Source organism: Coregonus lavaretus, assembly GCF_964263955.1.
Source record: "Coregonus lavaretus genome assembly, chromosome: 9".
Lineage (NCBI taxonomy): Eukaryota > Metazoa > Chordata > Actinopteri > Salmoniformes > Salmonidae > Coregonus > Coregonus lavaretus.
This window is the reverse complement of record NC_139996.1, coordinates 34,533,599-34,547,872: the sequence shown is the minus strand read 5'-3', so window position 1 is coordinate 34,547,872 and position 14,274 is coordinate 34,533,599. Positions and strand designations below refer to the sequence as shown.

The 14,274-nt window shown below is 44.3% G+C and overlaps 1 protein-coding gene across 1 annotated transcript in view; it reads left to right on the top strand.

Moving 5' to 3' along the window:
• Window positions 1–3,160: 3,160 nt before the first annotated feature.
• The window catches only part of LOC311135333 (cerebellin-1-like), a gene marked incomplete at both ends in the record, with an annotated part of 36,244 nt that continues 25,130 nt past the window's right edge, over window positions 3,161–14,274 (top strand). The window contains 3 exons of the mRNA XM_084169276.1: window positions 3,161–3,412; window positions 4,003–4,122; window positions 14,183–14,266. Coding sequence (XP_084025402.1) covers window positions 3,161–3,412; window positions 4,003–4,122; window positions 14,183–14,266 — 456 coding nt within the window. The remainder of the gene's footprint in view (window positions 3,413–4,002; window positions 4,123–14,182; window positions 14,267–14,274) is intronic.

Here is a 14,274-nt window from a genome sequence, read left to right as displayed (position 1 = left end):
TTGTACCATGTTATCTGATGGGACCAGCTCCAATTTAGCACTCTGTCACATGCAAGTAAATCAACGCTTTTCCTTGGCTGATACACATTTTGTGCGTGAGAACCCATTTAACTTTAAATGCTTGCTTATGTTCGCAGGTATCGCCCCTTTGAAATTTGACGTTTGGAGCAACTTTGACATTTGACATTTGGATAAATGTGGATAAACATCAGAATCTGAAGTAAAATTGGTCAAACCGTGAGATCTTGTGTTTGTGTGTGTGTGTTGGTTATGGAAATGAAGTCTGTAAAACAGCTTCTTCGTGTGGGTGGGTGTTGTTTTTGCAGTAAACAGTGCAGCGAGATTTCTCTGGTGAAATGTTGTTTTAGCTAGTGAAAGTCTCAGTGTTGCTTTCCCTGAATCTTCCCACCTTCTCCACTCCACCTGGTTTCAATACCTTATTGTACACCCAAAGCAGAACATCTCACAAGATTAGTAAGTAATGCAGAACTTCAAACTAACACATTTTGAACTTAATCTTAATAAATGGAACTTTGGGACAGATTTCCATTCAGGGCAAAGCTGTGGCTGCCTTGCTAGTTCACTCTTAGAAAAAAAAGGTCCTATCTATAACCTAAAAGGGTTATTCAGCTGTCCCCATAGGAGAACCCTTTGAAGAACCCTTTTGGTTCCAGGTAGAACCCTTTTGAGTTCCATGTAGAAACCTTTCCACAGTGGGTTCTAAATGGAACCCAAAAGAGTTCTATCTGGAACCAAAAAGGGATCTCCTATGGGGACAGCCGAAGAACCCTTTTGGAACCCTTTTTTCTAATAGTGTTGGGTTGAATAAAACAGCTGCTGGAGGTTTTGTAAGTCCCACTTGTGCTTATACTGAAGTGTAGTGATGTGAAAACAGAATCTAGTCTCACATCTCATCTAAGTGATACTTTATGCATTTTAGGCTGATTTGCACAACAATGTTTTCCTTTGCCCGTCATGGCAGATGCTGTCTTTTATGTGGTGGTGCTAAAATCTATTCACTGGTATTTTGGAGAGCACCATTCGACTTTCAGTCATTCCTCAATGTTCAATACAGGACGATTCAGTCTCAGAACACTACATAAACTCGCTTTAGATTAAGATTGTCTTTGAGCTCATCATATCATATTAGTCACTTTACTGAAAGGAATGCTTTGGAGATGTTATTTCTCTCCTTTTCTCTTCATGTGGTTTTGTTTGTCTCTCTCCCTAAAATGAACTCTCAGTGATTTCATTTATTAAATGTCATGCAGTCATTGCGCTGGCGCAGAGTAAGTGAGCCTTGTCAGATGCGACTTGGACAGGGCCCTCCGCAGGCAACGATAGCCTTCATAATATTACATACACCTAACATAAAGATGCCAGGCTGATTCCTTCATCATATTTAAACTGCCAGTAAATGTAAATCCGGGACACTCAAATTAGTATGCTATGTTACGGTTGGTATGGTTATATAAGACAGAAGATTGGGGTGGAGGATGTATAACGCCAACGAATGTCATCATGGACAATTTTAGCTAATTGGCAACTTTGCAGCTACTTACTACTTTTTAGATACTTTGCAACTACTTAGCATGTTAGCTAACCCTCCCCCTAACCTTAACCCTTTAACCTAACTCTTAACCCTAACCTTAACTCCTAACCCTAACCCCTAGCCTAGCTAAAATTTGCCACTTAGCTAACGTTAGTGTTAGAAACCTAGACACCTAGCTTACGTCAGCCACAACAAATTGGAATTGTTAACATATCATACCTTTTGCAAATTCGTAACATATCATACGAATTGTAATTTGTAACATATCGTATGAAATGGATGATGGACATCCACAAATTAATACATAGGCTACCATATCAATAGAGGGAGACCAATGTACCTTCACTATGTTATGTCTACCCCTAAGTCCAGGTTGAAACTCAAGGCGAAGACTCATGTAAAACAATACAATTCCTGATTATAATAGACAACGAGTTTCCAGAAGTCAATTTTGCCCCGTCAGTTATCTTCAACATGGTTTAACTTCCTACGTTTTCCACTTGTGCGGGGTACCCCCAGGAGAGGCAGAGCAGGAGGAGGATGGGGAAGATAGAGAGGGGGTAGGGGGCTATTTAGGCCTAATAGATATTGTAGATGACTTTTATCGGTAGGCTATGTATAACTTTGTAAATCTTTGTATATTGTCTCTCCCAATTGTTCTCATAATCAATACAATTATTCTTTAGTAGGCTAGTTGAAGAGTCTTACAATTTCTTGACCAATAGCCTATAGTATTTCAGAACATTCTCTCTCAACTGTCTTAACTCATAAAATGCCATTTAGCATTTTGATATTGCTCTCAGAAAAATAAAAACTGGCTTTCACGTGAAGGTAAGAAACTTTCCATGCGCCTGGTTCTTTGAATCCGGATGTTAGATGTTCCTCCTGCTATTATTCCTTCTTCATTGACAATTCTTAACAGCATCCAAAATCAAAGTGATTATGACAAGATAATTGGTGGTCTGAGTAGGTTCTCCTCTTCCTCGAACATTGGGGTGTCATCATCCTCTCTGGTGCCTGCTCGAGCCGAGTCCACCTGCAAAATACCTCCGGAGCGGGAAAACTACTCCGCCACCGTCACGTGGTGGGGAGGCGGGCTCGAGCGAGCCGATTGGAAATCTGGAGATGCGCTAATCTGTGATTGGGGGCCGGAGGGAGTGGTCTGCTGAAAACAAGCGGGGCGGGAGCATTGCGCTTCCGTGCCTTTGTGTTTCAGCTCTAATATCACACATATCAATAATTCAGGGCGCAAGCAGACGGACCCCCGCGCTATGTATTCAACTGCGCTTCAACTCGACAAGGGCCTCGTACCGCTCTCGACTGGTTATTCGATTACGGAGTGAGACAAGAAGGCGGGGAGGCTTGAGCTGAAAGGGGGGGAAAAAATAAGTTAACACGTGGAACGACTGGGTAAAGGGGACTCTCCATAATTTAAAAAAGAAACGGGAAAACCAAACCTGTCTTTGACCTTTCCAAGATTTAGAAATACACAAGGATAGCTATAATTCAAGAAAGGAAAAGGAGTTTGTCATTTGGAAAGACTGAATTTGGCTGAAAATAATAAGAATAGCAGGATACAGCCACGAAGTGCAGAGTGAAGTTGCCATAATGTTGACGGTATTACTGGGTGCAGTGTGGCTAGTGACTCTAGTGAACGCTCAGAACGAGACGGAACCAATCGTGCTCGAGGGGAAATGTCTGGTCGTTTGCGACTCCAACCCAACTTCAGATCCCACTGGGACTGCTCTCGGGATATCGGTGCGCTCCGGGAGCGCCAAAGTGGCTTTTTCAGCCGTGAGAAATACCAACCACGAGCCCTCGGAGATGAGTAACCGGACTATGGTCATCTACTTTGACCAGGTAACTTTCACTGACCTGTCTGTCTGTTATATCATACTGTACCTGGTAGGCTAATGTAGAGCGAATGTGGCGGGAGGGGTTTTGGATGACTGGTGTTGAAAATTGATAAAAAGCTCTCTATCCATGAGGTAGAGAATGGAGATTCACTGTTTCAGATAGAGAGTAGATTTATAGATAAAGGCTGGTAGAAGTAGTCAGCCTTTAAATATTTAAGTTCCTTTTGACGATATGAAATGAAGTCTGACATCTCTCCAAATAATTAAATACCAGGTCAGGGGGGTGAAGTCTTACTCCATGCTACTCCATATCTGAAAAGGTTAATAGCCACCAAATGGCTTTTCAATTAAATTTAAATAAAATTAGACCTTTGAGCCCCAGAATTTCATAGCTGGATTCATTCCAAAATTGATTAACTTGGTTTCTATAATTGTCTTCATTTGAAACTAACGAAGTTATAGCCAAATGTCATCTGCTACCTAGTCCTATAAGATGCAGTGTCATTGTGTATTGCGTGAGTTCCTTTATGTGACTGACAAGTGCCTTTGATGTTAGTGTCTTTTCCCTCTTCACACTCTTTCTATCTTCCCTAGATACTTGTAAACGTTGGTAAGAATTTCGATGAGGAGCGGAGCAATTTCATCGCCCCGCGCAAAGGGATTTACAGTTTTAATTTCCACGTGGTCAAAGTGTATAATCGCCAAACGATCCAGGTCAGTGCTCTGAATCAATACTGAAGACTTTGCTCCCGTTTATTTCAAGTGTGTCTGTGTCTGTGTGTGTCTGTGTCTGTGTCTGTGTGTGTGTGTGCGTGCCGTCACTGAGCGGGAGGGAGGAAGAGAAAGGGGAGGGAGAGACTGCGAACACCCGCTGGTAGACCTCATATTAGGCCTAAACTGAAAAATTATTCCTCTAGAAATAATTTGTAGATTTGTGAGATGTCATTCGACTAATTACCCAGAGAAAAGGGGTGTTTGCAGATGAAAGTCACCAACTGAATCATAATGAATCGATAAGGGTATGGAGCCAATTAGGAGCAGTGGCAGACAGTTAGCCAGTGTAGCTACAGGAGTGGCTTCAGGACCCTGGACAGCGGCAGCGTAGAATCGCTCTCCCTGCTGCGTGGCTTGGCGGCTGCATTTGACCGCAGGTGAAGACCAAACTGGTCCAACTAGACCAAAACCAAACAGACCAAAAATATATTTTGAACAAAGTTACTTGGTTGATAATATCAATGGTTACTTTAAACAATATACACAAACAAGTAACTGGCAAAATAAAGGAAACACTTCAGTAAATTAGGGATACAAAGTAGGCCTATATTGAAGCAGGTGCTTCCACACAGGTGTGGTTCCTGAGTTAATTAAGCAATTAACATCCCATCAGGCTTAGGGCCATGTATAACAATGCCCAGTTGCCCATTATTTTGGCTACCATGGCTAGAAGAAATCTCATTGACTTTGAAAGAGTGGTCTCAAAGGAGCATAGGAGTATAACGTGTCTGTCAGTCTGTCACCAGATCTTAACCCAATTAAGCACTTATGGAAGATTCTGGAGCTGCGCCTGAGACAGTGTTTTCCACCATCATCAACAAAACACCAAATGATTGAATTTCTTGTGAAAGAATGTGTCACATCCCTCCAATAGAGTTCCAGACACTTGTATAATATATGCCAAGGTGCATTGCTGTTCTGGGGGCTCGTGGTGGCCCAACACCCTATTAAGACACTTTATGTTGGTGTTTCTTTTGTTTTGGCAGTTACTTGTACATATTGTGCAGCGCAAATCCATCGAGCATCGACTGACAACTAATTTTTCCCAAGCCACACAAATAGAGTAATCCTTTGATTGCATTAAATTAGTGAATACACTTGAATAGATGTAACCCTCTTTAAATAACATTTAACATGGACAACGTGGCTTTTAAAACCAGCCCATCTTAGAGTGTATCTTTCACTAATTAAATCATGGTCTAATTATGCCGTGAAATCCATAGGGCTTCAGTATCACATTCTGTTATTCATCTCTTATTGGAAGCTGAATTAATTAGTTGAAAACAAACCAGGCAAGCAAAATGAAAAGCTCTGTCAAACTGTATTCACCTCTCATGTCATTGACACCAACTAAACCATAAACAAGTACAAATTACAGACAACTTACTCAAGCAACTAAATAGCACACTAAATACATTTCACTGTCAATCATTTTTTTTTTACAAAAGACAAATATAAAGATTTGCACCAGAAACGTATATCATCCTCCCATATAAACCAAATAATAAAGAGAAGAAGATTCACAGCTCAGTTCAGCTCTGATACACTAGTCCAACATAGCCACAACTGCTATGTTCAAACTCCCACTGTTTGATTGCCTTAGAGCTTCTGTTTGCCATGGGGAGACAAAGGGAGTGGGGGTTTATTTTCAATTTACAATCTGTAGAAACAATGAGAATAGAAAGGTTCAGAACTTTTGTAAAACATCACAGTACAGTTGAAAAATATATGGCAAATAGATCTCCTATATGGATGGTGTTAAGAGATAGATGGGTGGTGTTGAATGGAGTTGAAGGATGGGACTAATAACAACTAACAACAACTAATAACAAGATAACTAATAATGTAAGCATACTGTGTCCATAATAAGTATATAGGTTGTAGGTTGGGAGCTTTTGTGAAAGAGCACAGTTAGAAAGATATGGCATATAGAAGCAAACCGGATGGACATCATGAAAATGATCGGAGAGGTTGAGAGTAGAAGAAGTTCAGGAGAAAAAACAAACAAAATATAATTATTGTAAAATTGACTGTGTCCATAAAATGTATATAGTAAGTATAAGCTGGAAGTAGAGGCCTAAGCATTGTTGTTCACTAGTTTACTCCAATTAGGGAAAGGGTGGTGGGGTTGGAAAGTAATAAAGTGGAATATATTTTTTAAAAAGGATATGTATGTATGTATGTACAGTGAGGGAAAAAAGTATTTGATCCCCTGCTGATTTTGTACGTTTGCCCACTGACAAAGAAATGATCAGTCTATAATTTTAATGGTAGGTTTATTTGAACAGTGAGAGACAGAATAACAACAAAAAAATGTTAGAAATTGATTTGCATTTTAATTTGGGAAATAAGTATTTGACCCCCTCTCAATCAGAAAGATTTCTGGCTCCCAGGTGTCTTTTATACAGGTAACGAGCTGAGATTAGGAGCACACTCTTAAAGGGAGTGCTCCTAATCTCAGCTTGTTACCTGTATAAAAGACACCTGTCCACAGAAGCAATCAATCAATCAGATTCCAAACTCTCCACCATGGCCAAGACCAAAGAGCTCTCCAAGGATGTCAGGGACAAGATTGTAGACCTACACAAAGCTGGAATGGGCTACAAGACCATCGCCAAGCAGCTTGGTGAGAAGGTGACAAAAGTGGAAGAAACACAAAAGAACTGTCAATCTCCCTCGGCCTGGGGCTCCATGCATTATCTTACCTCGTGGAGTTGCAATGATCATGAGAACGGTGAGGAATCAGCCCAGAACTACACGGGAGGATCTTGTCAATGATCTCAAGGCAGCTGGGACCATAGTCACCAAGAAAACAATTGGTAACACACTACGCCGTGAAGGACTGAAATCCTGCAGCGCCCGCAAGGTCCCCCTGCTCAAGAAAGCACATATACAGGCCCGTCTGAAGTTTGCCAATGAACATCTGAATGATTCAGAGGAGAACTGGGTGAAAGTGTTGTGGTCAGATGAGACCAAAATCGAGCTCTTTGGCATCAACTCAACTCGCCGTGTTTGGAGGAGGAGGAATGCTGCCTATGACCCCAAGAACACCATCCCTACCATCAAACATGGAGGTGGAAACATTATGCTTTGGGGGTGTTTTTCTGCTAAGGGGACAGGACAACTTCACCGCATCAAAGGGACGATGGACAGGGCCATGTACCGTCAAATCTTGGGTGAGAACCTCCTTCCCTCAGCCAGGGCATTGAAAATGGGTCGTGGATGGGTATTCCAGCATGACAATGACCCAAAACACACGGCCAAGGCAACAAAGGAGTGGCTCAAGAAGAATCACATTTAAGGTGCTGGAGTGGCCTAGCCAGTCTCCAGACCTTAATCCCATAGAAAATCTGTGGATGGAGCTGAAGGTTCGAGTTGCCAAACGTCAGCCTCGAAACCTTAATGACTTGGAGAAGATCTGCAAAGACGAGTGGGACAAAATCCCTCCTGAGATGTTTGCAAACCTGGTGGCCAACTACAAGAAACGTCTGACCTCTGTGATTGCCAACAAGGGTTTTGCCACCAAGGACTAAGTCATGTTTTGCAGAGGGGTCAAATACTTATTTCCCTCATTAAAATGCAAATCAATTTTTTGTTTTGTTATTCTGTTTTTCTGTCTCACTGTTCAAATAAACCTACCATTAAAATGATAGACTGATCATGTCTTTGTCAGTGGGCAAACATACAAAATCAGCAGGGGATCAAATACTTTTTTCCCTCACTGTTTGTATGTGTATGTATGTATATGTAGGTATGTATATATGTATATTGTTATATATATATATATATATATATATATATATATATGTATATATGTATGTGTGTATATACAGTGGGGAGAACAAGTATTTGATACACTGCCGATTTTGCAGGTTCTCCTACTTACAAAGCATGTAGAGGTCTGACATTTTTATCATAGGTACACTTCAACTGTGAGAGACGGAATCTAAAACAAAAATCCAGAAAATCACATTGTATGATTTTTAAGTAATTAATTTCCATTTTATTGCATGACATAAGTATTTGATACATCAGAAAAGCAGAACTTATTATTTGGTACAGAAACCTTTGTTTGCAATTACAGAGATCATACGTTTCCTGTAGGTCTTGACCAGGTTTGCACACACTGCAGCAAGGATTTTGGCCCACTCCTCCATACAGACCATCTCCAGATCCTTCAGGTTTCGGGGCTGTCGCTGGGCAATACGGACTTTCAGCTCCCTCCAAAGATTTTCTATTGGGTTCAGGTCTGGAGACTGGCTAGGCTACTCCAGGACTTTGAGATGCTTCTTACGGAGCCACTCCTTAGTTGCCCTGGCTGTGTGTTTCGGGTCGTTGTCATGCTGGAAGACCCAGCCACGACCCATCTTCAATGCTCTTACTGAGGGAAGGAGGTTGTTGGCCAAGATCTCGCGATACATGGCCCCATCCATCCTCCCCTAAATACGGTTCAGTCGTCCTGTCCCCTTTGCAGAAAAGCATCCCCAAAGAATGATGTTTCCACCTCCATGCTTCACGGTTGGGATGGTGTTCTTGGGGTTGTACTCATCCTCCTTCTTCCTCCAAACATGGCGAGTGGAGTTTAGACCAAAAAACTCTATTTCTGTCTCATCTGACCACATGACCTTCTCCCATTCCTCCTCTGGATCATCCAGATGGTCATTGGCAAACTTCAGACGGGCCTGGACAGGTGCTGGCTTGAGCAGGGGGACCTTGCGTGCGCTGCAGGATTTTAATCCATGACGGCGTAGTGTGTTACTAATGGTTTTCTTTGAGACTGTGGTCCCAGCTCTCTTCAGGTCATTGACCAGGTCCTGCGGTGTAGTTCTGGGCTGACCCCTCACCTTCCTCATGATCATTGATGCCCCACGAGGTGAAATATTGCATGGAGCCCCAGACCGAGGGTGACTGACCGTCATCTTGAACTTCTTCTATTTTCTAATAATTGCGCCAACAGTTGTTGCCTTCTCACCAAGCTGCTTGCCTATTGTCCTGTAGCCCATCCCAGCCTTGTGCAGGTCTACAATTTTATCCCTGATGTCCTTACACAGCTCTCTGGTCTTGGCCATTGTGGAGAGGTTGGAGTCTGTTTGATTGAGTGTGTGGACAGGTGTCTTTTATACAGGTAACGAGTTCAAACAGGTGCAGTTAATACAGGTAATGAGTGGAGAACAGGAGGGCTTCTTAAAGAAAAACTAACAGGTCTGTGAGAGCCGGAATTCTTACTGGTTGGTAGGTGATCAAATACTTATGTCATGCAATAAAATGCAAATGAATTACTTAAAAATCATACAATGGGATTTTCTGGATTTTTGTTTTAGATTCCGTCTCTCACAGTTGAAGTGTACCTATGATAAAAATAACAGACCTCTACATGCTTTGTAAGTAGGAGAACCTGCAAAATCGGCAGTGTATCAAATACTTGTTCTCACCACTATATATATATATATATATATATATATATATATATATATATATATATATATAAACATGGGGGATTGGAAGTGATGCAGACAGAATATATATATGGATTGTTTGAAATGGAGATTAAGAACTTTCCATTGTCTTTCTAGAAGGATGGTCATGTATTTTGTGGAACAGGATTGTCTTACAACTCCAGTATTTTCCCATTGAAGGAGGAATACAGGGATACAGGAGGAATACAGGGATATAGGAGGAATACAGGGATACAGGAGGAATACAGGGATACAGGAGGAATACAGGCATTACTGTCACGCTCTGGCTCCGGGACTCTTTATGTTGAGCCAGAGTGTGTTCGTTCTGTGTGGGTTATTTCTATGTTGGGTGTTCTAGGTTGTTGTTTTCTGGGTTGGCTTAATTGACTCCCAATCAGAGGCAACGAGTGTCAGCTGTTCGCTGGTTGTCTCTGATTGGGAGCCATATTTAAACTGTTTGTTTTCACTTTGTGTTTGTGGGTTCTTGTTTCGAGGTAGTTTAGTTTCACCGTGTACTGTCACGTTATCGTCTTTGTTTGTTTTGATCGTGTTTCATTTATTAAAGAAGATGTTTGCTTGCAACGCTGCGCCTTGGTCTACTCCTTACCTTGACGATCGTGACAGAAGAACCCACCTTAACCAGACCAAGCAGCGTGTTCAGGAGCCATCGCTGGCAGATCTCCGTGGCAACCTCGACTGGATCAAGCAGCGTGACGAGGAGAGAGGATGGACGTGGGAGGAGATGATTGCGAGTCTGGCAAGAGGGAGGAGAGACCCCCAGGACATTCTTAGGGGGGGGCTCACGACGTCGGGGCAGCAGGTGTACGGGTTAGAGCGGTGCAAAGCGTTGGCAGAGAAGGCCGCCAGGTTAGGGGGGCCACTGGGCACAGAGGAGAGGGAAAGTGTGGAGGCACGGCGAGAGGTACTGGGGTGTGTTACCAGTCCGGTCCGGCCCGTTCCTGATCCCTGCGTGGGGCCAGTGGTGTGTGTCCCCAGTACGGTCCGGCCTGTTCCTGCCATTCCCACCAAGTCAGTGGTGCGCGTCGTCAGCCCAGCCCGGCCTGTTCCTGCCATTCCCACCAAGTCAGTGGTGCGCGTCGTCAGCCCGGCCCGGCCTGTTCCTGCCATTCCCACCAAGTCAGTGGTGCGCGTCGTCAGCCCAGCCCGGCCTGTTCCTGCTCCACGCACAAAGCCTACGGTGTGCGTCGCCAGCCCAGCCCGGCCTGTCCCTGCTCCACGCACAAAGCCTACGGTGTGCGTCGCCAGTCCAGCCCGGCCTGTCCCTGCTCCACGCACAAAGCCTACGGTGTGCGTCGCCAGCCCAGCCCGGCCTGTCGCTGCTCCACGCACCAAGCCAAGGGGGCGCATCGTCAGCCAGGTCCGGTCCGTTCCTGCCTCACGCGCCAAGCCAGGGGTGCGCGTCGTCAGCCTGGTCCAGGCCGTTCCTGCTACTCGCACCAAGCCAGGGGTACGAGTCGTCAGCCTGGTTCAGCCCGTTCCTGCTACTCGCACCAAGCCCGGGGTGCGAGTCGTCAGCCAGGTCCGGCCCGTCGCTGCTCCACGCACCAAGCCAAGGGGGCGCATCGTCAGCCAGGTCCGGTCCGTTCCTGCCTCACGCGCCAAGCCAGGGGTGCGCGTCGTCAGCCTGGTCCAGCCCGTTCCTGCTACTCGCACCAAGCCAGGGGAGCGAGTCGTCAGTCCGGCACAACCCGTGCCTGAGTCATCGGTGCCAATTCAGGTACCGCTCAACTGCTCCACTAAGGAGCTGAAGCCTACCGCTCCTGCTACGTCCAGTCCAGCTCCAGCCAGCAGGGCCAGACCGGACCAGGGGCGCTATGGGGGGTTTGTTGTAGGGTTTTGGTCAAGCCCGGAGCCGGAACCGCCGCCGAGGAGGTATGCCCACCCAGCCCTCCCAGCCCTCCCCTGTTTTGCTCTTTTGAGGCGCGGTCGCAGTCCGCGCCTTTAGGGGGGGGTACTGTCACGCTCTGGCTCCGGGACTCTTTATGTTGAGCCAGAGTGTGTTCGTTCTGTGTGGGTTATTTCTATGTTGGGTGTTCTAGGTTGTTGTTTTCTGGGTTGGCTTAATTGACTCCCAATCAGAGGCAACGAGTGTCAGCTGTTCGCTGGTTGTCTCTGATTGGGAGCCATATTTAAACTGTTTGTTTTCACTTTGTGTTTGTGGGTTCTTGTTTCGAGGTAGTTTAGTTTCACCGTGTACTGTCACGTTATCGTCTTTGTTTGTTTTGATCGTGTTTCATTTATTAAAGAAGATGTTTGCTTGCAACGCTGCGCCTTGGTCTACTCCTTACCTTGACGATCGTGACAATTACATCTTGAAACATCCATTAATATCTCACCTCCTCATTCAAATCTGTGTGGATCTCATGGAGACCAGGGGAATGAGAAGTGAATCCACTGGACATAAATACATGTCTTACCTCCTCCTCATTCTATTACTTTTGAATGTAAATAACCATCCAGACTTCATAGAGTTGGCACAAGAACAGATTGTTTCAGCACTTCAAGGACAAACAGAAGCACAATTCTAATTTCAGAAGCTACCATTTGTATAAGCAAACTCCATCGTCATAGAGTGTTACATACTGTATGAGCCCCAAGTACAAACCCCCTGAAATAATACATTAACCAACTAATCAATAACTTTTGTTTAGTATGAGTCCCTAGTGGGAATGGAACTGTGATTTTGGGCAGTGGCCAGCCAGGCCAGCGGGGCTAGCAGACCACAGTTTTTACTAGCCCAGGTCCAAAGTCTGTGCCAACTAACCGGCGGGCTAATTGGACAGATTTATTACTAGCCCGGTCTGAAAAGTACTAGACTCGGGTTAGCGGGCTAGCTTATTTTCAATCCAAATAAGATAGAGCAGGCAAACAGTCATTCAAACTGACAAGAAAACAAGCACTGAGTAGTGTAGGGAATCATTGTACCGTCTAAATCGCTATGAAATATATTTTCAATTACAAAAAATAGGATTTTACAACTGTTTGAAGCTTCAAACAGCGGTTTTGGTCCACCAGCTTCAAACAGCTGTAAAAATGATATTTGTTGTTTTTTGTTTTAGATGTTACAATGATTCCTTACACTATTCAGTGCTTGTTTTCTCACATAAACTGAAATTGAGCGAACAGCGTAGAATTTTAGAACCTGGAAATGTGCGATTTCCACTAGATAACACATCCACAAAGTCAGAACAGCTTTCCCAGTTTGACAACAGATGCTGCTCCGGCAGGAGAAATCAATAGGCGAATATTACAGCCAATCACAACACTGGCGGGTAAGTAATACTGTGAAACACTATCATTCCAATAATAGCGGCAGATATATTATGGACATTTTCTGAAATTCCAATGCAAAAATGCAAAATAATCCTATATGTAGCACCTTTAAAAGCATACTTCTCCCAAAAACATGACATTTTTAAAGATAACCTTGCTTCCCACTGGCCAGTCACTGTGTCTGCCTTCACCCAGTGAAGAGAAGAAAGTGGTCTGTTGTTATGTAACTGCTGTCATCTGTCTGTCTGGACAGGAAATTATGTGAGATGAGGATGTCTGCTTTTTCATTACAGCTAAGTGCTGCATTAAACTGTGGGCGGAAACCCACTCACCAAATGTATATCTAAATCTTCTCGCACTGGGCTTAATTGGGTGCTTACGTATTAATGAATTCAGCAGCTCAATGGAATGCTGACACCATGCACCAGCCATTATTCCATTTACACATCCATGTGCTATAATTGCAGGGGCTGGCTGGGAGTGATTGAGCGATGGTGTTTTTGGGAAGGGGCTTGTGAATACCCCCCCTTCCCAATGAACACAGTGCTCAGTCAGTCGGTGAGTCTGTGTTCACCACTCACCCTTCTCCCTAGCCGCCTCCCCTTCATTACTCGGCTGAGAACAGGTCCATCCTGCCACTGTTTCTGTCATCCGTTTATTAGTCCCATACATCACTGCCACAGAGGAGGGATTTTCCCCAGTTTGACCCTCTCATCCAGCTGAACGAGGTTCCCTCTCCCCTCCTCACTGTGGATGGGTCTGGGTGAGAGCTGAGAGAGCCTCCCCTGGGCCCTGGCTGGTGGGAGTGATGTAGAGCTGTGGCCCTCCTCCAGTCCACCTCCCTGCCTGCCTTCTCACTGTGGACTCATTTAGCACACTGAACAGAGGCTGCTCTGTCCTCTCTCTCTCTCTCTGTCTCTCTCTCTCTCAAGCTTTGCTGGTACAAACCAAGGCCTAGGATAAGTGTTTTGATCACTTTTATGCTTTTTTATGCGTGATTTAGAGGCTGCTGTTTGAATGTTAAGGGCATGTTTGAGTCAAGGAGTGTTCAACCTGCAGGTGCTTTTCAACTTTGATCTTAAACTCAGCACAGGGAGGTGAACTGTACAATGTATGAATCTGAATGCGTGAAATTATGTGATGTTCATGTCTGTGTTCACTGTGTTCTAGTGTGTGTGTGGGTGGGTTGGTAGAAATGTATGTGTACTTTACCATATCTAACTGTAATATCTGTCCTGTCTGTCCTGTAGGTGAGCCTGATGCATAACGGATGGCCTGTGATCTCAGCCTTTGCTGGGGACCAGGATGTTACTCGTGAGGCTGCCAGTAACGGAGTGCTGAT